The 24,820-nt window shown below is 47.5% G+C and overlaps 2 protein-coding genes, 1 long non-coding RNA gene and 1 other non-coding gene across 4 annotated transcripts in view; 1 reads left to right on the top strand and 3 right to left on the bottom strand.

The window, feature by feature from the left end:
* The window catches only part of LOC139347268 (uncharacterized), a 233,030-nt gene that overhangs the window by 202,763 nt on the left and 5,447 nt on the right, over positions 1-24,820 (bottom strand). The gene's annotated exons all lie outside the window — the stretch shown is intronic.
* vash2 (vasohibin 2) lies at positions 1,293-19,842 on the bottom strand. The gene is made up of 8 exons (XM_070987409.1): positions 19,409-19,842; positions 13,132-13,220; positions 12,944-13,000; positions 12,669-12,743; positions 8,181-8,418; positions 7,959-8,102; positions 5,703-5,821; positions 1,293-1,512 (listed from the first exon to the last, which is right to left on the bottom strand). Exons 1-8 carry the CDS (start codon positions 19,727-19,729, stop codon positions 1,443-1,445), a joined length of 1,113 nt encoding a protein of 370 aa, XP_070843510.1. The 5' UTR covers positions 19,730-19,842; the 3' UTR covers positions 1,293-1,442.
* trnat-ugu (transfer RNA threonine (anticodon UGU)) lies at positions 11,465-11,537 on the top strand. The gene has a single exon. It is a non-coding gene; the product is annotated as a tRNA-Thr (tRNA).
* LOC139347309 (uncharacterized) lies at positions 22,160-23,568 on the bottom strand. Its single transcript, XR_011603318.1, has 4 exons — positions 23,541-23,568; positions 23,072-23,131; positions 22,432-22,494; positions 22,160-22,282 (listed from the first exon to the last, which is right to left on the bottom strand). It is a non-coding gene; the product is annotated as an uncharacterized lncRNA (long non-coding RNA).

Below are 24,820 nucleotides of genomic sequence, written 5' to 3'. Positions count from 1 at the left end.
CAGCTGCGGAGGCGGCGGCAGCCAGCTGTTCGCCGCGTGAACACTCGGCTGCAGCTCAGATTGGTCGACACGCACCGAGCTCGCCTTCTGCTGGCTTGTTTTGGAGATACTCGTGTCTGAATTGACTTTTTAAGGTGAGAACAGAAGTTTAACGTTGTCATTCATCAAACACTGCAGCGATCGATGCTGAGCCTCTCATGAATCTTTACTGGTTTTTAATACATTTACTCTTCTGAGCGACCACACGTTGATTAAAGGGACGACAAAGAAAAATGTTTCTCTAAAGTAAAACTGAATTCTTTCACTTGTTCAGGCCTCTAAAAGCCGTCGCTTTGTGGCTCTGCGTCGCACGTTTTCACTTCAGTGTCAATCGACCAAAGAGGGATTCTGTTCTTTCAGAGGCCTGAAGAGGCGAAAGAGTCCAGTCTGACCCGAGAAAAATGCAAAAATTAGAAGAATTTCTGCCTCTTTCTCGTCCCTTTAACGGAGTCGTGAGCCCTTTTTGATGCCGGGGTCAGTGCGATTACTCCACCTGTGAAGTTTGAGCCTCAGCTAAGTTTCCATCCCTTTACGGAATAAATAACAGAAATCAGCTGAAATAAATAACTCAGTTCATAGTTCAGTCGACGAGCTTTTCGGGCTTCATCTTCAGCATCACATCGACAGTTTGGATGGAAGCAGAGCTGCGGTTCAGTCTTCAGTTACGAGTCAGCAGAGGAGGAGGAGGAGGAGGAGGACAGCAGGTTTGCCGCAGTGCTCTAATGATCCTTCTCTGATCTCCTGCAGCGTCTCCTCTCTCTCCTCGTCTTCTCTTCTATCGACTCGTCGTCTTTGATGTCTCTGCTCTCTATCGAGCGTCCTCTCTTCATTCTGCGCTCGTCGCTCTGATCAGCAGACGCTGCGACGGGAAGTCGACTCGCTCGTGGTGTTTGAGCTGCTGTCGGTTCAGGAAAAGGTTTCGGGAAAGTCAGAGGACACAAACTTTCCTTCAGTGACCTTTTTCTTGTGCTGCAGTCGAGCAGCAGCTACGTCTGATCTCTGCCGCCGTGTTGAAAACTGCTGACAAATGACGTTAAACCGCCTAAATTCACAGACGAGAAACCGAGTTAAAGACGTGGCTTCATGAAAACTGACCACTGTTTGTCCTGACAAATATCGACCTTTTCGTCTCCTTCGCTTCCTGTTTTAGCCCTTTTCTAAGACGCATGGTCACAGAAATCCTCGCTCTCAGCCTTAAACTGCTTCCTGAAATGTTGGAAATGAATGAACGTTGATGCTTCAGCTACATGTGACCGCTGTCTTTTTCCTCCCCATCGTTTCAGAAAGCTCTCGTCCATCAGATCCGGCGGCGGCGGCTCCTCTCCTCAGCAGCAGGTGGAGGTTTGGATGGGGGCGGCTGAGGAGGCCGGACGGATTCTGGGATGCTGAGGTGAGGTAGGGGGTCAGATGCGGATCTGGTAGCCGTCGTTGAGAGTGCTGAGCTCCGGAGGTTTCCTCTCCACCGAGGCCGGCCTGACGGACAGACAGCAGAGAGACAGTCAACGTTAGTCTGCCGGTCGCTGAACAACAGTCCTAAAAGAAGATGTTTCTTCCTAAACTAGTCAAGGTTTAAAATGCTTATTTGATCAGAAAATGTTAAAAAAACAAAGATCTAACATATAAGATGAAGAAAACCAGCAGAGTTTCACATCTGAGAAGCTGAAACCTGAGTTTTATGACCTAAATGAAGAACAGATTATTGTTTCAGCTCCACTAAAAAGAAGAAAAACCTTCAGTGTTGCAGCGTGAACCCAGAAACAAAGTTTCACAGAAAACAGGATTATTGATTAGAAACAGGTTAAAGGATGGAGACAGCGAAGAGAGAAGAAGACAAAGAGCTCAGCTTAGACGACAACTGACGAGTTCAACCTTCACAATGTTTGTTTTCTGTTTGCAGGTCGAGCCTGAAGTCGAAAAATGAACTGAAGCTGAACACAAACCAAACAGACGAGACCAGAAAGTCATCAGATTTAATCCTCTGGGCTCTTTCTTCCTCTCTCCTCCTCTCCCTCACTCTCTTCTTCATCTCCTCTCCCTCACTCTCTTCTTCATCTCCTCCTCTTTCCCTCGCTCTGTTCTTCATCTCCTCCTCTTCCTCATCCCGTCTTTTATCCCCTCAGTGGTTTCTGCTTAGTGTGACACTTTGAAGCCCTCTGACACGTCGAGGAGAAGCTGTTTGTTCAACACAATCTGCCTTTTTGTTCCTCCCCCTCTCCTCTTCCTCCTCCTCCCTCTCCTCTTCCTCCTCCCCCTCTCCTCCTCCTCTTCCTTGCCCTCTCTACATTTCTCTTCTCTTCGAGCACTGAGTTTGCTCTTCTTCTTCTTCTGTTTTGTTGTTGTTGCTCACACCTGTAACACCTGGATGACCTTGAACGCACCTGACTGACCTCTCTTTGTTTCCATTCAGGTTTAAATAAAGGTTGAACGTTCTTGTTCTTGGCTGCTCCTCTTTGTTTCTCCTGTCTTTCATTCTCCAAACTGCTCATTAAATCTATTCGCAGGACGTTTCGGAAACGTTTCTCGGCTTGTTTTCTCTTCCTGTTTGCTGTCGTGTTGTCGGCGTGCAGGAGGCGGAGCTGAAACGTGACTCAGCGGTTCAAACCGACAGCAGGTTATTAAAGTGAGTCTGCGGGAGTCGTCGGTCTGAAGGCCGACATGTTGCTCTGTTGATAACAGTAATGGCCTCTGAGGGGGTTTAAAGCGGCGAAGTGCCGATCGATTCAGCGGCTTCTCTGAGACGATTAACTTTTATGAAGATTAAAATAACAATGAATGAATGAACCCTGAAGGGACCAGAAGCACATTTACGCTCATCAGGAAACTTTTTCAGGCTCATTTGACTGAAGAGGAAAAAGACGTTCATGCTGCTGTTTCTCCTCGAGCTGAGAAATCTGTTTGAGCGGCTTTAACTCACCTGTCTAAGGCGCTGAGGGGGGGTCGAGGTTTAGGTTTGACTGGTTATCAGCCTGGATTTCATTTTCTGTATTTACAAACTGATGCCAGAACAAATGCAGGATGTGCAGATTAACGTGTCGTAGTTTACAGGTTAAAGTCCTGTGACTCATCATATCTGCAGTTTAAAGCTTGATTAGAATTATATAAATACATCATTAGCATGATTAGCATTAGCATGATTAGATTCTGAAGATCCCTCAATGTTCATATAAAAATATTAAAATATTTTTGACATTTCCATGGCTCAGCACTAGGGGGCGTGATGGTCAGATGCAGGTTCAAGACCTCCTCAACGAAATTTAACTGATAACTAATTCTCCCTTTCAAAATATGTCACTGAATGTTAGTATTGCTTAGAAATATGACGACACAAAGACCTCATATAAAGTCTGCTGATTACTTTCAGTCCAAAGAAAGTTCATTAAAATAACTTGAATATGAGTAATTGCAACAATTAGTGTTATGTTTTTAGTTTTAGATATTAACGTATAAAAAAGTAAAATGCTAATAATGGACAAACCAGAATGCAAAGCTGAGGCTGGTGAGATAACATCTGCTGTAACATCTGCTTTAAATATGAACTGCAATGTTTAATGTTTTAATTAAAGAAAATCCTAATTTAAAGAAAAATGGTGTTTTTAACATATTTCTTATTTTAAGACTGGAGCTGCACGCCAACAACGAAGCTGGAAGTGCGTTTGTTTGTGGAGCAGAGGCAGCCCAGCCGCCCGGGTGGAGTCAAATCAGATTCAGTGTGACTCTCAGGAGGCCTCAGCCATGAAAACGCCTCAGGGTGAACAATGGCTGCGCTCATGTTTCCAAACCAGCTGTGCATTTCAAACTCAACCAGTTTGGATTTTTTCCAAAGATCTCAAACGATTCTCAACATTCAAGGTGAAAAACTGCGCTGGACGATTTCAGGATCTGACGAAGGAAAAATACACAAACAACCGTCAACATCGCTTCAAACCATGATCTTTTACACTTTAACACGCATTAAAGACTTTTTTTAATTTTTGTGAAAATGAGCAAAAATGCCATACTAACCACTGTCGTTTTTTTTGGGGGGGGGGGGGGATTTTTTTCTTTTTTTTTTTCTTGTTTGCACGGCTCAGTCTCATTAATCAGCTCTCATTAACCTCGTTTCCAGTAAAAAAGTAAAAAAAATAAAATAAAAAAAAACACAGGTGTGGTATGACCTCAGGTGCTGAGATCAAAGCAGAGCTCAAAGGAGACTTTAAGGCAACGTGTCAGAGGCCATCAGTCAGTGCTGTTTTTAATAACGCCGTGCATCCGTCGGCTGGTTTTCATCTTTTTCTGCCCACTGGTGATTCATCATTTCATTATTTTTCAGGTGAATCTATTCATCATATCTACAAAATGTCAACTTGTGATAAAATCCCGATCAAAACTCTTCGCAGTGTTGACGCAGTGCCGATTTTAGAGTCAGTGTTGTCATCAGTAAACAAACCAAACTGTCTAAATTTCACAAACACGAGCATCATACCGAGTTCAGGACACGTGCGTGCGGTTCACCTGCACCTCACTGGGAGGTGTGGAGTGATTACGTGCACGTCTTGACCTTTGACCCCATCGTGTCTCCTTCTCCTTAATTTCTCAAATCCACCAACCGCTTTAAATATGAACTGCAATGTTTAATGTTTTAATTAAAGAAAATCCTCCTTTTGACTTCCTGGTTTTCTTTCACACACACACGTCTGAATAATTAGACCGTTGATCCATGAGAGCTTCTCATGAGGAAGGTCACGTCAGATGGAAACACGCCGACTCTGCTGCTCTGTGTGTGTGTGTGTGTGTGTGTGTGTGTGTGTGTGTGTGTGTGTGTGTGTGTGTGTGTGTGTGTGTGTGTGTGGTGACTGCAGTGCGGCTGCAGCTGTTGTCAGAGTCAGATTGTGTTACATGCCACCACACAGCTGACAGCACACACAAACAGTCAGCGTCCTGCATGTGCGTGCGTGTGTCAAATTTCCCTGCGATGAGGTGCAGCGGTGAGTCACGCTGTCTTTAAGAGCCGCTAACCCTCAAAGAGCTTCAACACACTTTCTCGTCCAATGGGCTTGTTCCCAGAGATATTCCGTCGCTTCCATTGGACGTTGGTTCATTTGCTCTGTTCAGATTGTGACTCTGTGATCAGGAACGCCACATGAACTCCAGAGTAAAGCGTGTGTGAAGGCTTCACGCACTAAAAATCTATTAAAAGTCCAGTTATCCTTCAGAGCAGCACGACCGTTCTGATGCCACACTGAAGAAGAGCTGCTGGAGGTTTAAATACGACCTGCAGTCACGTTCTTCAGTATGTTCACGGCAGCCTCTGAGCGAGGCAGCGTTAAATTCCCTCTTTTCTCTATGGAGTCTGGTTCAGTGTCTGCACACACACATGCGTTTATCAGCATTATTTGTGGAGACGTTACATGAACCTACAATCACTTCCTGTAGCCTCGCTCTAACCTTAACCCCAGGCTCCATCCTAACCTTTATTTTTTACAGTGTGGGGACCAGAAATACAGATAAACAGACACACACACACCACGATGATAACGACAAGTGTCAGATGAACAGAGCGGGGACTCGTCTGCCCGGTGATAACACACACACACACACACACACACACACACACACACACACACACACACACACCAGCTTCCTGTCCCGAGGCAGGAAACGAGACGAGCAGAGGACACACTCACGATTTGTCTCTGCGGTGAGCGAAGCGCTGCTGGGGACTGCTCTGTCGTCGCCGTGGCGATAAGGACTTCCCCCGGCTCCGCTCCTTGATGGGCGACTGGGCGCTGGACGATTTCAGGATCTGACGAAGGAAAAATACACAAACAACCGTCAACATCGCTCCAAACGATGATCTTTTACACTTTAACACGCATTAAACACTTTTTCAAATTTTTGTGAAAATGAGCAAAAATGCCATACTAACCACTGTCGTTTTTTTGGGGGGGGGGGGATTTTTTTCTTTTTTTTTTTTCTTGTTTGCACGGCTCAGTCTCATTAATCAGCTCTCATTAACCTCGTTTCCAGCAAAAAAGTAAAAAAAAATAAAATAAAAAAAAACACAGGTGTGGTATGACCTCAGGTGCTGAGATCAAAGCAGAGCTCAAAGGAGACTTTAAGGCAACGTGTCAGAGGCCATCAGTCAGTGCTGTTTTCAATAACGCCGTGCATCCGTCGGCTGGTTTTCATCTTTTTCTGCCCACTGGTGATTCATCATTTCATTATTTTTCAGGTGAATCTATTCATCATATCTACAAAATGTCAACCTGTGATAAAATCCCGATCAAAACTCTTCGCAGTGTTGACGCAGTGCTGATTTTAGAGTCAGTGTTGTCATCAGTAAACAAACCAAACTGCCCAAATTTCACATGTAAACACAGGTCACGTGCTGCTTTTCTACCTGCACCCTGACGACGAACGACGAGCGCCTTCAAGCGTTTCAACCTACAGAGACGATGCTAACACGACAGCAACGAGCGCTAATGCTTTTCAGCTGCAGGGCGGGAGGCGTGATGAGCGGGAGCCCACAGACACAATCTGACTGTGTGTGTGTGTGTGTGTATGTGTATGTGTATGTGTATGTGTGTGTGTGAGATGTTTTATTCTTTTTTAATCTCCCTCAACATCAACAAGGTGCTGACACACACGAATCCTGCAGAAAATACAATTTAAAGCTACACATGAGGCTTTTCGTGTGTGTGTGTGTGTGTGTGTGTGTGTGTGTGTGTGTGTGTGTGTTTGTGTGTGTGTGTGCGTGTGTGTGTGTGCATGAAACAGCAATCTGAAGCTGTCATTAGGAACTCGGTGGGAGAAGAAGACTCCAGGATGAACACGGGTGGAGAGTTTTCATGGAAAAAGCAAAAGCCAGGAAGTGGCTGATGTTCCACAGCTGGTCCCACTCGTCATGTGGTTCTGACAGATGTGTGTGTGTGCGCGTGTGTGTGTGTCCTAGCTCACATGACCTGCAGTCTTTTCAGCTTTAAGCATTATAATTGTGAAGCTGAAGTCGTACGTGTCGTCCTCGATGCAGTCGTGTGTTTGTGTGACTTCTTCATTTTAAGTCTACACTTGTGAGGACCTGTTGTCGTACACTCACAGCCACAGCACCACACACACACACACACACACACACACACACACGCTGAAGCCTGTAATAAACATTCTCTGCAGAGATTATACACAAACCACCTCACAGCTGACCAGAGTCTGCGTGTGTGTGTCTGTTTTCGTGTGTGTGTGTGACAGCTGCAAACTCGCTGACCTACATATCTGCAGTGGAGTCCATATACTGTATCTATCACACACACACACACACACACACACACACACACACACACACACATTCCTTCCTTCCCATCATGCCCTAAATCACTGCTGACACTTCAGCTCAGAGGAAACCACCTCCAGCTCCGGCTTCATGGAAAAATCCACTCAAAGTGTTTCCCTTGTTTTTCTTGTTTAGAGTCAAAAGAAAACAGAAGAAACTTCTTATTCACGCTGATGATCCACCAGGTCGCGTCTGGCTCCTGGTTCTGCTGTCCAGAGACGTTTGGTCTTTGTTTTTTTGGACTGGGCTGTGATGTGACTTGTTTGGAGTGTATTTGGCGAACCAACGCTCCATCAGCGGCACCACTAACAGCTGTTTTACTCGTGTCCCACAGCTGGAAGCTGCTCCACTCGTCCAAACGCTCCGCTGTCTCCGCGCTGTGGTTTGAGTGCAGCTCTTTTCTTCTGCCTGTGGCTTCGATCTGAACGCTTAAAAACTCCCCAAACTGCTCTGCAGCTCGTACAGACGCTGCTGTTCATCAGGAGTGGAGCTTTAACACGTTTCTGTGTTTCTGCTCCTGGCTCGCTCGTATCTCTGATTAAAAACATGATGTCGTGGTGATTAGCAGGTGGTGTGTGTGTGGAGTGTGTGTCAGCATGCAGACGGGCTGTACCTTCATCCTCATGTCCCGGCCGTGTTTCTCCAGCTCCTTCCTCATCTCCTGAGCTCCCAGCCGGGCGGCATTCAGCACCAAATGCTTCCACTCAATTGGCTGGAAGATGTGGGGGTCGTGAGGCACGTACAGGCCAATCTTCACCTGAGAGAAACAGACTGAGTCAAACACCCCCATCTCATTCTGCTCATACCTTCAGCTCCTCGCCGCTCCTCCTCTTACCTTCTTCAGAGTGTGCTGGTATCTCTTGTAGGAGCTCTCGAACTCGGCCACCAGTTCTCCCAGCGTGCGGTGGGTCAGCGGTTTGTCCATCAGGTCCTGGCGGCGGCTCATGCCCAGGGATCCGTAGCGGCCGTTGCAGTAGACGCCCAGCACGACGTGGTGGAAGCAGTGGCCCGAAAACTGGGTCTTAAAGCTGATGGGGAAGCGCTCGAGAGACGTCAGCCCGTTGGTCAGGTAGCTGGTCGACACGCCGGCGTTAAGGAAAGATCTGGATGGTTGTTCTTGGCGCCGTCTGAAATGGTGTTTTTAACGTATTTCTTATTTTAAGACTGGAGCTGCACGCCAACAACGAAGCTGGAAGTGTGTTTGTTTGTGGAGCAGAGGCAGCCCAGCAGCCCGGGTGGAGTCAAATCATATTCAGTGTGACTCTCAGGAGCCTCAGCCATGAAAACGCCTCAGGGTGAACGATGGCTGCCAAAGTGTGTGTCTGTGCGTCCCGTCTGACTGAATCTGATTCGCTGTCAAGTTTCTCAAGAAAAATAAATTTCACACACACGAGCATCATACTGAGTTCAGGACACGTGTGCGCGGTTCACCTGCACCTCACTGGGAGGTGTGGAGTGATTACGTGCACATCTTGACCTTTGACCCCATCATGTCTCCTTCTTAATTTCTCAAATCCACCAACCGCTCTCTGCTGAGCTCATGTTTCCAAACCAGCTGTGCATTTCAAACTCAACCAGTTTGGATTTTTTCCAAAGATCTCAAACGATTCTCAACATTCAAGGTGAAAAACTGCGCTGGACGATTTCAGGATCTGACGAAGGAAAAACACACAAACAACCGTCAACATCGCTTCAAACCATGATCTTTTACACTTTGACACGCATTAAACCCTTTTTTTAATTTTTGTGAAAATGAGCAAAAATGCCATACTAACCACTGTCGTTTTTTTGGGGGGGGGATTTTTTTTCTTTTTTTTTTCTTGTTTGCATGGCTCAGTCTCATTAATCAGCTCTCATTAACTTCGTTTCCAGCAAAAAAGTAAAAAAACAATTAAAAAAAACACAGGTGTGGTATGACCTCAGGTGCTGAGATCAAAGCAGAGCTCAAAGGAGAGACTTTAAGGCAACGTGTCAGAGGCCATCAGTCAGTGCTGTTTTTAATAACGCCGTGCATCCGTCGGCTGGTTTTCATCTTTTTCTGCCCACTGGTGATTCATCATTTCATTATTTTTCAGGTGAATCTATTCATCATATCTCGGGTTAGGGTACGATCAGGACGTGATGCACAAACTCTACAGAAACACTTTGATACAAACAAAAAACCCTTCTGAGAAACATTTTCTATGACTTCAGAGTTTGTGCTCATTTCACAAAAACTGGTCCACGAGATGGAAACTTCAGAAACGTCCAGTGAAGCCAAATAAAAGCCGAACACGGCCTACATTCAGTTCACACTGACAGGGATCCAACACACACACACACACACACACACACACACACACACACACACACACACACACACACACACACACACACACACACACACACACACACACACACACACACACACACACACACACACACACACACACACACGCGCACACACAGATCTGGACAGTATCTTTGTCAGCCAGTAGCCCACCATCTGCTGCTCTGTCCACGGGGGCTTGTGATTGGCCAAAGTGGCTGCCAATCACCTCAGCATCCTGGATGCTGCTGTGTTTCCATTAGATATTCAGAAAGGGCCATAAACACAGCTACACACTGAACACACACACAAATATGATCAACTCGACTGTGCGTGTGTGTGTGTGTGTGTGTGTGTGTGTGTGTGTGTGTGTGTGTGTGTGTCTCTCAGCTCTGCATCTCTTCCCACTGATCCAATAATTCAGTGTGTTGTCTCGACAGCTAAGTCCAGAGTAAATACTCGGAGCACACACAGATATGAATCATCACCTGCATTACAGCCAATTACACAAAACCGTACTGTGTACTTTGAGTACAATAGTACTGCGAACACACACGTGCAGTTCTGTTACTGCCTCGTGGTGTTTCTGACTTCACTTAATGAGCCGTTTCACTCGTTCAGTGCCGTCATGATCTGAGTGCAGCGACTCAAAACTTCACTGTGAAAGGCTGAAACACACTGCATGAAAACCTTCAAACACAATATTTCACAGTTTCAGTTCAAAGAGGCTGAGGTGACAGACGTCATCTGTGGAAACAACACAGAGCCAGTCCACAGGCTTCTTCAGTCCACCCCCCCCGTCCTCACATCGTCCTCTCTCCAGTTTCTCTCCACCTTCACCTCTGCGCTAAATTTCAAAGCAGCGAGATTCAAGATAACACAACAAAAGGCGTGAAATCCTCTTTAAGCACAGCGTCTCTGCAGAGTCACATGACTTCCTCATCGTCACCAAAAGCAAACTGCACACTGAAGTCTAAGCACGTGGTCACGGCTTCTGCCGGGCCTCTAAGATCCAGACCAGGAAGATCTGAACGCTGCAGAGCACGATGACAGTTCAGACGACAAATAACTAATGATCTTCCTCCTGCACAAAGCCAGACTCAGGAATGTCCTGTGGCTTCAACCCAGTCCAGCACCTTTCGGGTGAACTGGAATGAGACGTCCCAGTATCAGATGTAACCTCACTGACACTAAAGCGTCCTGTGGGTCACGCATCCTGTCCTACGTCTGACGAAGGCTTCATGACTTTACTCTGAACTTTAGAAATACGCTCGTCCTCTGATGATTATTCGGTTTGAGGCTGCTTTGTACTCTGATTCTGCAAAACACCAGCCGGTGATGGTTAATGCAACGAGACACAAAGTCACACACACACACGCACACGCACGCACGCACGCACGCACGCACGCACGCACACACACACACACACAGCGGGAGTGACCCAAGATGACGCCTGAATGTCCCAGAGAGATTTCAGATCCCTGCTCAGAGGGAAGGAAGCGACAGCGGAGGACAGACGGGAGCTAGAGACAAAGACAGAGGACAGACAGCTGCCACCAGCTGCTGTTCATCCATTCATCTGCTCACGCCGTCACCGCTCTTATCATCGATGACAGACTGTTTAGATTTCAGCATCAGATGTATCCTGATGTCCACTGGCTCCCAGCAAACAGCAGCGGACACTGAGCACCGGCAGGACGACCTGGTCGGGCTGGTTTTCATTATCCTAACAAAGGCTGGTAAACAGACAGGGCGTGTCCTCCTCTGTCATTAGTCTGAAAGCGTTACTCATCCACCTTCCTCACAGGTGAGGCCTCATAGCTCAGTGGTTAGAGCACTGGTCTTGTAAACCAGGGGTCGCGAGTTCAATTCTCGCTGGGGCCTGACTCCTTTTCCGTGTGGACGACCTCGGGACCGAAAGGTGACGCTGCGCAAACACACACCTTCCCTGGCTAATGTGCGACGGCGTGAGGTTGTTTAAAGGGCGCAAAGCAGCGGGAAATCACCCAGGCTGATTGGCTCGTCTTCCCTTCACCCTCGTTTTATTCATGTGTTGAGCTCTTGCCACTTTCTCTCTCTCCTCCTTTCATCTGCAGGCTAAAGCCAGTCTGGGTTAACGTCACTGTCAGCTGGAGAAAAGCCACCGTGAAAGCAGCACATGAGCCTGGACGGTCAGCCCAGAGAAGACTCTCACGTGTCGACGTGTTCGCACAGCGAATCGACGCCTTCACATCCCGCACGGTGGACGACTGCATGGAAACTTAAATGTGATGATAATGAAGGACAGATCTCACCCTCTGACGTCAAAGCTCATCAGAGATCTTTTGGTTTGATCCAACGTGTTGGAGTGTTTTCTTCACACTAAGCTGTTATTTTGCAAATAGTGTAAAAAGATTTAGCCACTGCGGCCCACCTGCCATTGAGGTCCCTTCCTACGTTTGATCATCTGCTAACTGGTTCATCACGTTATCATCGGACAGATTTTCAGCGGCAGCCTCAACACGTTTGTTTTTTGTCACATCTGCAGTTCACACGTTTGCATCCACACACACACACCACAGAGCTCTGAGGACATCGAGGGTCTCTCTTCAAGACGCATGTCCACAGAGGCTCGAGGCATGATGACCGAAAGCAGACGCTGATTGGTTAAATGGTGCAGTTTCTTGTTAAAGCGCAGCCGGACGAGCTCGAAGGAAACTGCAGGTTTCCTGGAAATGAAACTGCTGCTTTAACGTTTAAGCTCTGCAAGATGATCCTAAGCCTGTGTGTGTGTGTGTGTGTGGTGGGGGTTAAACTTTGAAGACGGCTTGTTGCCAGGCAACACAGTTCAGTAAGAGCAGGAAAGAGTGGTGGGGGGCGGGGGGTGGGGGTGGGGGGGCACATTAGAGCAACATGTCTCATTGATTTCACCCACAGATAACAAAATAACCTTTTACCCAGTGTGTGTGTGTGTGTGTGTGTGTGTGCGTGTGTGCGTGTGTGCGTGTGTGCGTGTGTACGTGCAGGAAAGGATACATTCCCAAGATGACGGCTTCGAGACATTTGATTGGCAAAGACTCCCTGATCATCTCTCTCGCGGTTTCCATTAACCTAGAGGAAGAGGAAGATGAGGAGGAGATGAAGAAGAGGGACAAAGAGGATTAAGAGTGGGAGGCAGAGCAGAGGAGGAAGAGGAGAGGAAGGAGGAAGAGAGCAAAGGAGAAGAGCAGGAGGGAGGAGAGGCGAGAGAATGGCGAGAGGAGGAAGAGGAGAGGAAGAGCAGAGCGATGTAAATACTGAAGCCCACTTACCCGCAGAGGGGACGGCTCTTCTTGATTTCAAAGAACTGTGTCCCTGTGTGGTTGTATCTGAGGGACACGTTAGGGACAACACGGCAGGAGTGGACATCAAGCTCCTGTCCAAACGTCAAAGTGATGAGACAGAGACAGGCTGACTTCACCTGACTTCACCTGTGTGCCGTGCGGTTGTTAAAGGATACTGCAGAGCCTTCATGTAGTTCTGGATGGCCACCAGCCAGTCTGGGACGGACATGGACGGTTTGAAGGTCGGGACGGAGGGGACAGCGTGCTGAAGGACAGAGACGGACAGGTTTGCACATGTTATTTCAAACAAATGGATGTGAGGTAACACGCAGAGCGCCAAGAACCACCTGCCGCCATCACGACGCTCACTGATGTTCCACCACTGCTGCAACACATGGACACCTATGACCATATTAGCCCAGAGGGACAGTCAGAAGTCAGTGTGTGTGTGTGTGTGTGTGTGTGTGTGTGTGTGTGTGTGTGTGTGTGTGTGTGTGTGTGTGTGTGTGTGTGTGTGTGTTTTCTTAGTGTCTGATGTCAAACAGATGCCGTCTGAAAGCCTCAGTCTTGGTCTCTGAGCAGAAACCCTGTTTGAAGCTCAGCCCTCTTTAATTAAACCCTCAGCGATCGGCAGACGTTAAGCCCAGTTTACAAAATTCAACGTTTGGAGGCCATTTTTAGTTTTTTTGTGTGTCCTGTCAGGATCCAAAAGCCTCTGAGGAACATTTAGAAAACAAGACAATAACACAGTAACTTCTACTGTTAGCATCAAAGCTGCGGCGGTGGCGGCATCGCAGTACAAACCTCATGTCTTAATCTGTACCATGATCTGACAGCGGAAAGCCACAGGAATAATATGATAAAGACGTGAAAGACACATGACAGAGGACAGTCTCTAACCCAGAACGTTGGGGTTATGTGGTGTGTGATGAAGATGAAACAGGCCGCGTTTCACCTCAGCGAGAAGCGTTTCAGGGCGGAAACAGAGGGCACAGATGTGGCTTCATGAGGAGGACACGACCGCACCAGCACAGTGAGTCAGACCGAAACACAAACCAACACTTCCTGTGACACACAGCCAGTGTGTGTGTGTGCGAGTGTGTGTGCAGGAAGGCTGAACTGTAGCAGCAGACCTATCATTTCCTGTGGGCTTCAGCGGCGCTGCTTATTTACAGCACGAGAACGACGGCAGGGTGAAAAGGAGGGCGAGCTCTGACACACGAAGCCAGCTCCACCACTAAAACATGAGGTTTCTAAAACCATTTAGAAACGGCAGCACACGTTTTGTCACAGAGAGAAAACACATTTAAATCACTTCAAAGACATTCAACAGAACAGACACACACATGTTGTGTATTACTGGATTTCACCGGCAGTCAGCCATTTTTTAGCCACACTAGCATGCATTCAATGCAGACAGCAGACCGACCACACAAACAGTCAGTCAGTCAGTCAGTCAGTCAGTCAGTCAGTCAGTCAGTCAGTCAGTCAGTCGACCGGTCGCTCTCATCTGCAGCCATTCAGTCCTTAAACCAGTCTGCCAGCCCAGTAAATAGCAGGTTTTACTGGCACATAATCTCCCATGTAGAGAAATCCTCACTAAGGCGTACACACACACACACACACACACACACACACACACACACACACACACACACACACACACACTCTAAAGCTGCTTTCTGCTGGTTGGGTGAGATGACTGCTGATCCCTCATCATCATCATCTCCTCTCTTCATGTCAGCCAGAGCCGCCATCTTTCTTCTGCCGCCATCACACCCTGTGCAGAACTTCCATAGAAAAAGGCTCGATTTTAAACGCAGAGTTCATCTGACCGTTCAGCGTGTCCTTGAGCAAGGCACTGAGCGTCGTGCACGCTGACTCAGTCGTGATTCATTTTGAAAAAGAAACCACAGCGTCACTACAAACTGCAGCTGTTCAGCTGTCCACAGACCCGGGAGGGGTGAGAGGGGCTCTGGGGGAAAGTCAGCACTTTGACTCATGGAATCTGGTGTTGCCTGTAAAATTCAGGCTGGAGTCGAACAGGTGGACGCAGCCTGAACCTCCTTTGGAAACGAGGCGGCTAAAACACCAACATGTGATGAGGTTATCTGCACATCAGCAATCACACCTCCTGTAAACAAAGAGCAGGGAGTGACTCCTCCTACACTGGTCTGTCTCCATCTCGCTTCCTGTTTCCTCCCTGCCTCCTCCTCTGTTGCCTCCTCCTTTCCCTCTCCTTCCCCTCCACAGTTATCTCAGATCAGCCCTTTTGTTTCTGCCTCTCGCTCTCATCTCTTCCTTCTCCACCTTCTCTTATGCCTTTTCAGTCCTCCATCCTTTCCCCAGCTTCCTGCTCCCACCGGCCCTCCACTCCAGAGCCCGGAGGCAGGCGGGGGAACCTGACCCACCCAGCAGCAGGGACAAAAAGAGGGACTGTAACCAGAGACAGAGACAAAAAGATAGAGAGAGAAAGACTCATGACCTTCCCGGTTTTTGAATTGTGAACTGGAAGGAAATGGGGGGATGGGGAGGGAGGCGGGTGGCGAAGGAGAAACAAACAGCCGACAAAACCGGCAGGATGCTGCAGGAGGACATGAGGAAAAGAGGCCGATTCAACTCGATGTCCAGTTTAACTAAAAGCAGGCAGAGAAACTTAAAAGTTGCTCGAGCTGCACGTTGAAGGTCACTTCTTAAATATCTGTGAGCGGCTTTAGGTCACGCAAAAGGTTGTTTAATATGAATGTCAGCGTTTTCACTGCAGGGCAGATATCTGTCATCATGGTGTCAAAGCTCCAGGTGTGAGACTCGAACACAAGGACAGACGGCAGGCCTTCTTCTGTCTTTACTGCACGTCTTCTCTGCCGCTTTAAAAATGGACAAAACAGGGGAGCAAGATGTCGAGAGGCGGATCGTATTTCACGCTGTCAGGATATCTTTAGAGCGGGACATCCCCAGGAATGTATGTGTGTGTGTGTGTGTGTGTGTGTGTGTGTGTGTGTGTGTGTAAGCAGGGACAGCTGAGAAAGACATGATTAAGCAGAGTGTGGACATGAGACTCCCCCTTTCTTACGCTCGTCCTTTTCATGTGCTGGTATAAAAAGTGATGACAGCCTCTTCCTGAGGAGGACCGCCGCTCCCTCAGCCCTGACAGCAGTACTGCAGTATCTGTGGCCTGTACTGCGGTATCTGTGGCCTGTACTGCACTCCTTGCGGTGAAGAACACCTTGAAGAAGATTACTGCTGTCGTCTGTAAGTCTTCGCCTCAGCACATCTGTCTGAACTAATCCAGGCTGGCAGGGGTCCATTCACATCCACGTCCAGGCCAAAACAAGCCATCTGTGTCCTGATTGGACGGAGCGACACAAGCTTCGCAGACAGAAGCTTAATTGTCGTGTTACTGTACGTCCCTGAGCTGCTTTTACTCTTGCAAATGCTAAAAAAAAGTCTACTTTCGATGTAATCTGTTAATGCCACCCAAAATAAAATCCTCTTGTCACAGCACGGACGCAAATATTTCACTCCAGAACAATGGATTATGGGGATGGGAGTGCTGCTTCTTTGGTGACAACATGAACTGCAGTTAGCTTTAGTCCGGTTCCCGTCCATCCAGCTAACGTGCAGCACGGCAGCACGTTTTATTTCAAGTTTTCTAGTTTAGCTTTGACACAGAATTTCGCTCAGACTATTTCTAGCCCGTTTCATTGGTCCTGTAGTCCAGTTGGTATCCAGAGATTATCCACTACCCAGATCGTATCAGAGGGATTTGCTCCCTGTGCCAAGGCTTCAATTCTGTTAATGAGGGCACAGAGACTGGCAGCATGGACTCTGATCACCTACAATAACAGACTGCACTGAGTCCAGTCCACCTGGAGGTGCCACATGCTGCACTCTGAAAGCAGGACCCTACAGGAGCCACCTGAGCCACCTGAGCTCCCCAAAACTGAGCCGCGGATGAGTCCTCCTCACCGCTGGTCTCATCTGTCTTATTCAGAAATGTTACACAGCAGCTTGTTTCTACGTTATCTGGACATTTTCGAGCTCTTTGTCCCAAAAACAAAGTTATTCCTACTTTCCTCTTCTGGGTCAGTGCATCACCAACTGTATCTGTGGTAACCACCTGCTTTCTCACACACACACACACACACACACACACACACACACACACACACACACACACACACTCCAGAGTCAGGTTGCATATCAACATACCAACAACACAGCAGCATAAGCCAACGGATGCTTCAGGCGTGTGCACGCAGCGCCCACGACGTGCACAGCAAAGCGATCCAAAACAGGACGAGCTTTTTTTTTTGCACGTACGACGGTCGAGTTTAATTTAATGAGACACAAAGTCCCTTCGTTTTGTCCACTGTACAGGAGACAAACTGGAAAATAAGCCCCATAAAGGTTGATTAACCAGTGGTTTTAACTTAAACATGGAGCCAGTAGATTTTTCAGTTTGACACTTATGAAAAGTCATCAAATAAAGTGACAACAGCCCGTTTTCGTGGTCGTTGGCCTTCTTCTGAAGCGGAGGCTGTAGTTTATCTCCACATCGCTGACACTCTTCTCACACTCCCACACTGACAGACGGTCTTTTCACAGTCGTCCGTGAAACTCTGCAGCTTCAGTTTGTCCAACTTTTCTCAAACTGTTAGAATCTAAAGCAAAAACAAAACAGCTGAGAGACTTCGGTGCGTAGACTCGCTTTGTGTTTGTCCTCCCGTCCTCCCCTCGTCCCCCCGTCCACAGCAGCAGTTTGGGATTCTGGCACAGTCAGCCAACCAGGTCACTAATGACCACATGGCCAATTAGCAGAGCCAAACAAGCAGCAGATTCCCTCCACGGCCCGAAGCCCCGCACGCTTTCATCCAAGTCACTGATGGGAAAACTATGAGAGAAATCTGGGCTGAGGGGCCTCGGCGGCAGCAGACAAAGACGTGCGTCGAGCGAGCGGGGACGCCATGTCCATCACCTCGGAGGACCAGTCGCACATTTACAGTGAAGTCTGAACAGGAGGCAACTTATGTGTCAAAGACGTCTTCCACTCACAGCTAAGTCTGTAAAATAAATAAAAAATATAGTGAAATTGTGGTTTCTCTGAGCCACAGGCGACGGCTTTATGTTCAGTCCCTTCAACAGCGATTTCCAGAGAAATGAAGCACATCAAAGTCACATCAATCACGGCTGTTAATCGATCAGTCAGCTCCTTCCATTCACGCTGACGTTCTTTCATTTGTGTCGTGTAAAACTGAAGCTACTGTAAATTCTACACAGGATTCTTGGTGGCGTTGACAGAGCAGCCGGAGGTCCGGATCAGCTGAGCAGCAGCACCTCCCTGCAGGAGTCTGGGCTTGAACGTCTCGCTCGGCAGCGTGGGGGGGTCATACAGTTAGATTTACTGTAACAGCCTCCGATGTGGAACGTGAACTTTCTAACTGGCTTGTCTGTGTAGTTTCAGCTCTTTAGGAAACACACACACACACACACACACACACACACACACACACACACACACACACACACACACACAGTCGAACACACAGCCAAGCAGTGACAGCACCAATGTGTGTGTATTTGGCGTGTGTGCGAGCCAGGAGTCACAGTGAGTCACACACACTGTGACAAATCCAAAAAAAGCAGAATTAACATCAGTTGACAGGTATGACGCCCCAGTTTAGCATTGTCATGGTAATGTGATGCATGCACTCGCGTGTGTGAGTGTGTGAGTGTGTGAGTGTGTGAGTGAGTGTGTGTGTGTGTGTGTGTGTGTGTGTGTGTGTGTGTGTGTGTGTGTGTGTGTGAGAGAGTGTTGGCCTCGGAGCGAGTGCATTCGTGAAACAGTGTGAAAACAGGGTGACATTAACACCCACTCGCCTCCCGGGCCATGAGAGCACACCCCCCCACCACAGACAGGACAGACACGTCCAACCATCACGACCACGAAGTCCTCACAGGGACACACATCCAGAGACGGCCTTCAGGTAGCAGCAAGATGCAGTTTGTCCATTTACTGTGAAGGCAGCGTCATGGAGCTCTGCTGCTGCTGTCATGTGACCGTCTCTCATGTCCAACTGTGTTGATTTCATGTCTTAACTTCAACCAAATGATGACGAGCTCCTAGAATTAAATTTAATAACTCATAAGGCAATAAAATCCTGCCACATAGTTAAAACACTGATGGCACAGCACCAGCGTTCAGTATCTTGCCCAAAGATACTTCAGCATGTGGACTGCAGAGGCCAGGGATCGAACCACCGACCTCCTGATCAGTGGACGACCGCTCTACCTCCTGAGCCACAGTTTGACAAGCAATAAGTCAATGAACAGACGTCCCAACAGGCGGTAAACACAGACAGACTTCAAAGAAGGAAATAATGAAACTTTGCTGCATATTTACAACACGCTGACCCCACCCAGCCCACCTTGAGCCAATCACAGCCGGCTTACCTTCGGCAGGTACGCTGCGTTTCGTATCCTGTCCACCATCTCCTGGCCTTCAGGATGCACGGCGGCCACGTGGGACCACATCCTCTCCCAGGTGACGCTCTCGATGGGAAAACCGGTCCTGTTCACGTAGAACAGAACCCCTCCATCCTTCTCCTCTTCCTCCACGGCGGACCTGGAGCTGTTATTAGGGGGGGAGGCGGAGGACTCCTCCTGGGTGCTGCAGCGGAGGAGGCAGTGGGAGCTGGTGCTCTTGGACCGGCCGTGCCTGCTCAGCTTGGCCGGGGAGGTGCCGGTCCGGCTTGGGGAGTTGGGTCCCGTCATGGATCCCAGGAGGGCCGGGGGGAGGAGGAGGAGGAGGAGGAGAAGTCAGGGCAGGGAATCCTCCTCCAGCTACAGGAGCTTCTTCTTGTTTGTCAGTGTCGGACAGTTCATGTTGATCTGGGGCAAACCTGGCAGGGAATAAAAATAAACCTTCTCATCACATCGTACCAGCACCTGCAATCAGTTCGAATGCATCCTCTTTAAACAGATCTACTTTGTTTCTGCACAGAAAAGCTCAGTTTTAAGCATTTTCCCAGAAAGGTAAAGAAGTGTTTTAATGAAGCGCTGTCCGCCAGGTGGGTCCACCCAAAAAGGATCTGAGCCTTTGCTGTTTTAGAGGAGGAACGAAGGTGTGTGAAGCCTTGACAACATGACAACAAATCCCTTCCTGAGGCGTGGAGCAGCAGTCCACCACGTAATAATACAACAAATGTTAAAAAACATGAATTTGGGAGCAAAATCTGACAACTGTGACGAGAAACCACAGCTCTAAAACGACCCCGAAATCACCCCGCGACAGGCAAAATGCTGTTACACATGATCAATACTCTTAATCAATGCTGATTAATCACTGGAGAATCTGATCACTGGAGGAGCCTCGAGCAGCAAAGGCGACAAAATGACGAAAAGCACAAAGAGGCTTTGATCAATCAGACAGGCTGGTTTCTGTTAAAACGGGACGACATGAGCAGCACGAACACGATTAAAGCCGTAACTCTGAAAGAGCTTCAAAACTCACGACTGAGCACCACGAACAGAACTTCATGAGGACATCAGGGGATTTTCGCTGGAGTGAATCCGCTGAAATATCTCACCCGTTATTAATCCAACTGCACCGTGTTTTCCACCGGGGCTCCGGCTTCAGACCAGCGGCGGATGCTGCGGTTTAAACGGCCTCTGAGTGGACAGACGCACGGCGAGAGGAGGTAGGTCCCATTCATAACAAGGCGTCGTTGTCCACCACAGGCTGTGAAGTCTTGTTTTGGTTCAAGGCTTTGTAACTTCACCCCTTCTTGTACGTGTCAAGCTAGCAGAAGCTAACAACCGTTGGGCCGGAAGTTCCCACTGAAGTAAAAGCGGTACGTTTGTCGATCTCGCGTTTATAAATGGTGAGTACTACGAATCGTTGCAGCACACTCATAAACCATCACTTCTTTGTTTGTAAAGGCTTTACATGTGTCATTATAACTGGTATATCGGAAACTTCCGCCTCACCAAACGTCTTCTCTACGGACCTTTTATTATTTTGAAAATATCATCCGAAGTCCTTCTGTTTTGCTAGCTATTTGACACCAGTCCTCTCTCTCGGTCTCACATCACTGCAGGGGCCGTCGCCTCCCACCACCCCAGTCCGGGAATACGACCACCTCTGCGCATTCCTGCCGGTCAGCAGCCCGCGCGGCGCCTCGGTATCAGCTATCGACCAAAGAAATCCGCCTTCATGCTGACAGAGAGCGTCTTCTGTCGTTCACATGATTGAATCATCACGGATAAAACGGTCCCACTAGCTCCCGACTGTTCTCCTGCATCCCTCCGTTGCACGTATCGCCGGCAGCCACCAATCATCCGCGGCTGCTCATTGGTCGAGCCAACAAAGAGGGGCGGGCTGGAGAGTACGCTCCACCATATATGGAACTGGTGATCCTTTCTAATTGGTGGATTTTGATAGACGAAGGCGTCAACAAGTGATATATCTGCAACAAATTGGATTTTCTGCCCCTTGTTGCAACTGTTGATTTTGCCCATTTTGTGCATCTTGAGGTGTTTATCAAGGTTGGACTGCAAATTCACTGAGCAGAGCAGAAAAAACTAATATAACTCTATCAAAAGACTGTCCACACACCTCAAAAATACAGACAGAATATCAGCTTTAAGAAAAAATCCTAACGTGGATCTAAATAATGAAGACTGCATAATAATGATTATTTCACTGCATATAACGCAACTACAGGTGAAACATGCTTTTAAAAAGTTAGATATAAAATCACTCTTGAACCTTGAACCACCACCCAGACGTCACAGCACAATAATGTGCCGACCTGAAAGTTCATTTAGCAATTTATATTTATAAGGCAATCAATCAGATGAGTATTTGGCCATTGCTTCTACTCTGTGGTAGTAACTGAACTCATATCGCCCCCTAGTGGACGAGCAGCAAGCTTACAGCAACAGTAGAGGGAAAGGTGAACACTTTATGTTAAGAATGCAATATTATAATATTAAAAAAATGTTAGTGAGTTAGAGAATGAGGATTCAATTTAAAATACTGTGCAAGATTTGGACTGTTTTGACAATTTTCAACCATTAAAGCAAAGCGAAATGAATGAATTCTTTTTACTAAAAATGGACTTTTTCCACTCCAGAAAGCTTTAATTAACAAACTATAAATGTAAAATATTGTGATAAATGCGGTGATGTTAAATTCAGCTTTACAGGGTAAGGGTTTGGCTAGCTGATGGTGGCATAGAGGCTGCTGGGATCAGCCGAGGCTCCAGCAGAAGAGGAGGGAGCTTTCACGGTGCTGTAGGTCACAGCTTCATCACCGCCCCGAATCTGCATAAACACAACATCACAAACTGCAATAAAACACGAAGCAGCATTTACAAGAGACCAGGACAGTCCTTAAAGAGAAGATTATTCAGGATTTAAGGCTAAAACAGAGATTCTGTCTAACACCAGCAGTGTTATGAAGCACAGCTTACTTTACTGCCGCTCGTCTTGGCGTGGCTGATGTAGGCGTAGGACACATCAGCTTCAGGATCAGCCTACACAGAGAGGATGACATGGCTGCTCACACTTCTATTATTGTCCATTTGAACTTCTTTTACCCTCTCCAGGAGGTCATGTTACATATCTTCTGTCTGTTTGGCTGTTTAAAACGCGTTTTAGTGTCCTGGTTCTGAGCCGTCTGCTGGTTTGATCTTATTCAGGATGTGGTGTTTACTTCTTACTGCACTGCCACTTGCTACCTGTTGCACATGTTTTATATTTTCATAGAAATTACCTGCACTACCTGTATGTATACAAACTTTGGATATTTTGACTATTTGCACTTCTGGTTAGATGCTAAACTGCCTTTCGTTGTCTCTGTGCTGCACTCTGACGATGACAAAAAAGTTGAATCTAATCTAGAAATCTAGTGAGGCCGGTTACAACAGGAAACCAGATCGAGTCGCGTGTAAACAGCGCTCAGAGTGGATCGAGCATCACTCTTCTATTCTGGAGGAGTCCAGTTGCACCATTTCCTTCCCCTTTATTCTCTGTTGCAGGAGTGAGTGTGTCATGCAGCTATACGTTGAACACAGATTCCAGTGAGTGTAACTCTGCAGTGTGTGATCTCACCCAGTGCTGACTGCTCTCTGGAGGAGGAGACTGAGTCACTGCAGGGTTAGAGGTCAGCCCCTGGACAAACACAGGCTGGTCACATTTGGTCAAAAAGCATCTTAGAGTTCAGTTACTGAACAAGCGACATCTGTACAACGCATGCATCAGAATCAATCATCAATAATCAAACTGAGTTCACTGACAGCAGTTTCCTGAAGTGTCTCTGAGTCCATGTTTTAACAGCATGCAGACAGATACGACACTGAATCCTCATGCTGTGAAGCTTCATGTTCAGGAGTTGATTCTACTGTCCTTTTGGAGGCTGAAGTTTTCCCTTAGTTTCAGCACATCACAGTCATTATTATTATTATTATTGCATCACCAGCTGTGTGTAACACAGTTGCAGCCATAGTGAAAAAACTACCACAGGCAGGTTTTCTCTGATTGTATAAATACATCATAAAGCTCTGATTGTTTTTAAACTCACAACGTTGTCATCCTGTGTTCTGCTCGCTGAAAAGACAAAGAAGAGACTTAAGCTTCCACACTGAAAAAGGAGAGATAATTTTTTAATTTTTTAAAATTTTTTGTTTTCTCACCTTTATTTCTCCATCTCACAACCACAACAGCAGTTATCAAGAGCGCCGCTACACCCGAAGCCACCAGGACGAACCACCACCAGCCTGGAGCGAGAGTCGAGACACAAACGTCAGCTGCAGCTGTTATGAAACATCCATTTGCTCCTTTCCTCACTAAACGAAGCGATTTACATCATCAGAAAAGCAGCACTCACTTCTTCCTGCTGGTGTCGTCGATGGGACTCTTGTGTCCTCACCTGTACAAATAAACAGAAAGTGCTCAGGTATAAAACACCTCGTCGTCCCTCTGCAGTCACTACACAGAACGCTGTCATCAGACGTGTTGGATTAACCTGCTGTTTGAGCTGAAGCAGCTCACCGTGCTCTCACCTGTGTCCTGCCCTGAGGACTGAGGCCTGAAGGCAAACAGATGCACTTCTCCATTATAGCCATCTGTCACGTTACACTTTAGGAACTCCTTATTCTGTGATACGTTCCTAAAAAGAGAGGCCTCAAAGGTCACGTCGGCCGAGCAGGTCGACTTCACACCTTTTCTGCCTTTCTTCACATGTTTGTTCACAAACAGCCACCTCACTGTGTGTCCACACTCTCCAAACGGCTGCACAGAGCAGCGTAACGTCACCTCATCTGTGCCCTTATGTTCAGTCACTGCAGGAGATATTTTCAAACAGTAAAATTCATGTTAATCATGATTAATGTAATGATACTAATAAGAGCTGAAAGCATCCTGATGTGAATACTCACAGGTAGTGACGGACAGATAAGCCTGAGAGTCTGGACCTTGTTGTCCTGATCTGAACTGTCTGCATGTGTAGCAACCAGCATCCTCAGCTGAGACCGTCTTAATGACCAGAGAGCAGTCTGCTGCCAGGCTCAGTCTGTCTGCTTCAGCGGCGGCCTCGCTGTGAATCTGCCCGTGTTCGAACAGCGGCACCACCGTCGAACCGCTGAGCAGCCAGGTCGTGCTGTTACACTCACGCTGATCATTTACCACACTTTGACAAGGCAAAGTGACTCCATCTCCATCTCTGACTGTGAAGAAGAGGTTAAGTTCTGCCGTTGCAGCTGCTGAGAGGACGAGAGGCAGGCATGAAACATGAGCTGAAGAGAGAAAAAGGCAGTTTAGGATGACTTCAGGTGTCACACAGACGTCTGCTGAAATCACAAT

This window comes from Chaetodon trifascialis, chromosome 19 (assembly GCF_039877785.1).
Source record: "Chaetodon trifascialis isolate fChaTrf1 chromosome 19, fChaTrf1.hap1, whole genome shotgun sequence".
In the NCBI taxonomy this organism is placed as follows: domain Eukaryota; kingdom Metazoa; phylum Chordata; class Actinopteri; order Chaetodontiformes; family Chaetodontidae; genus Chaetodon; species Chaetodon trifascialis.
Note: the sequence above shows the minus strand (reverse complement) of the source record. Positions and strands in the feature narration are given on the sequence as shown.

Bases quoted from the DNA above. Each gene is read 5' to 3' on its own strand.
- vash2 (XM_070987409.1), bottom strand. From the start codon at position 19,729: ATGACGGGACCCAACTCCCCAAGCCGGACCGGCACCTCCCCGGCCAAG. The intron at 8,419-12,668 runs GTATCCTTTCCT...CGTGTCGACCAG, and splicing joins GAAGCCGTCATCTTGGGAAT to CTACCTGACCAACGGGCTGA. The intron at 1,513-5,702 runs GTGAGTGTGTCC...TCTGTCCGTCAG, and splicing joins GCTCACCGCAGAGACAAATC to GCCGGCCTCGGTGGAGAGGA.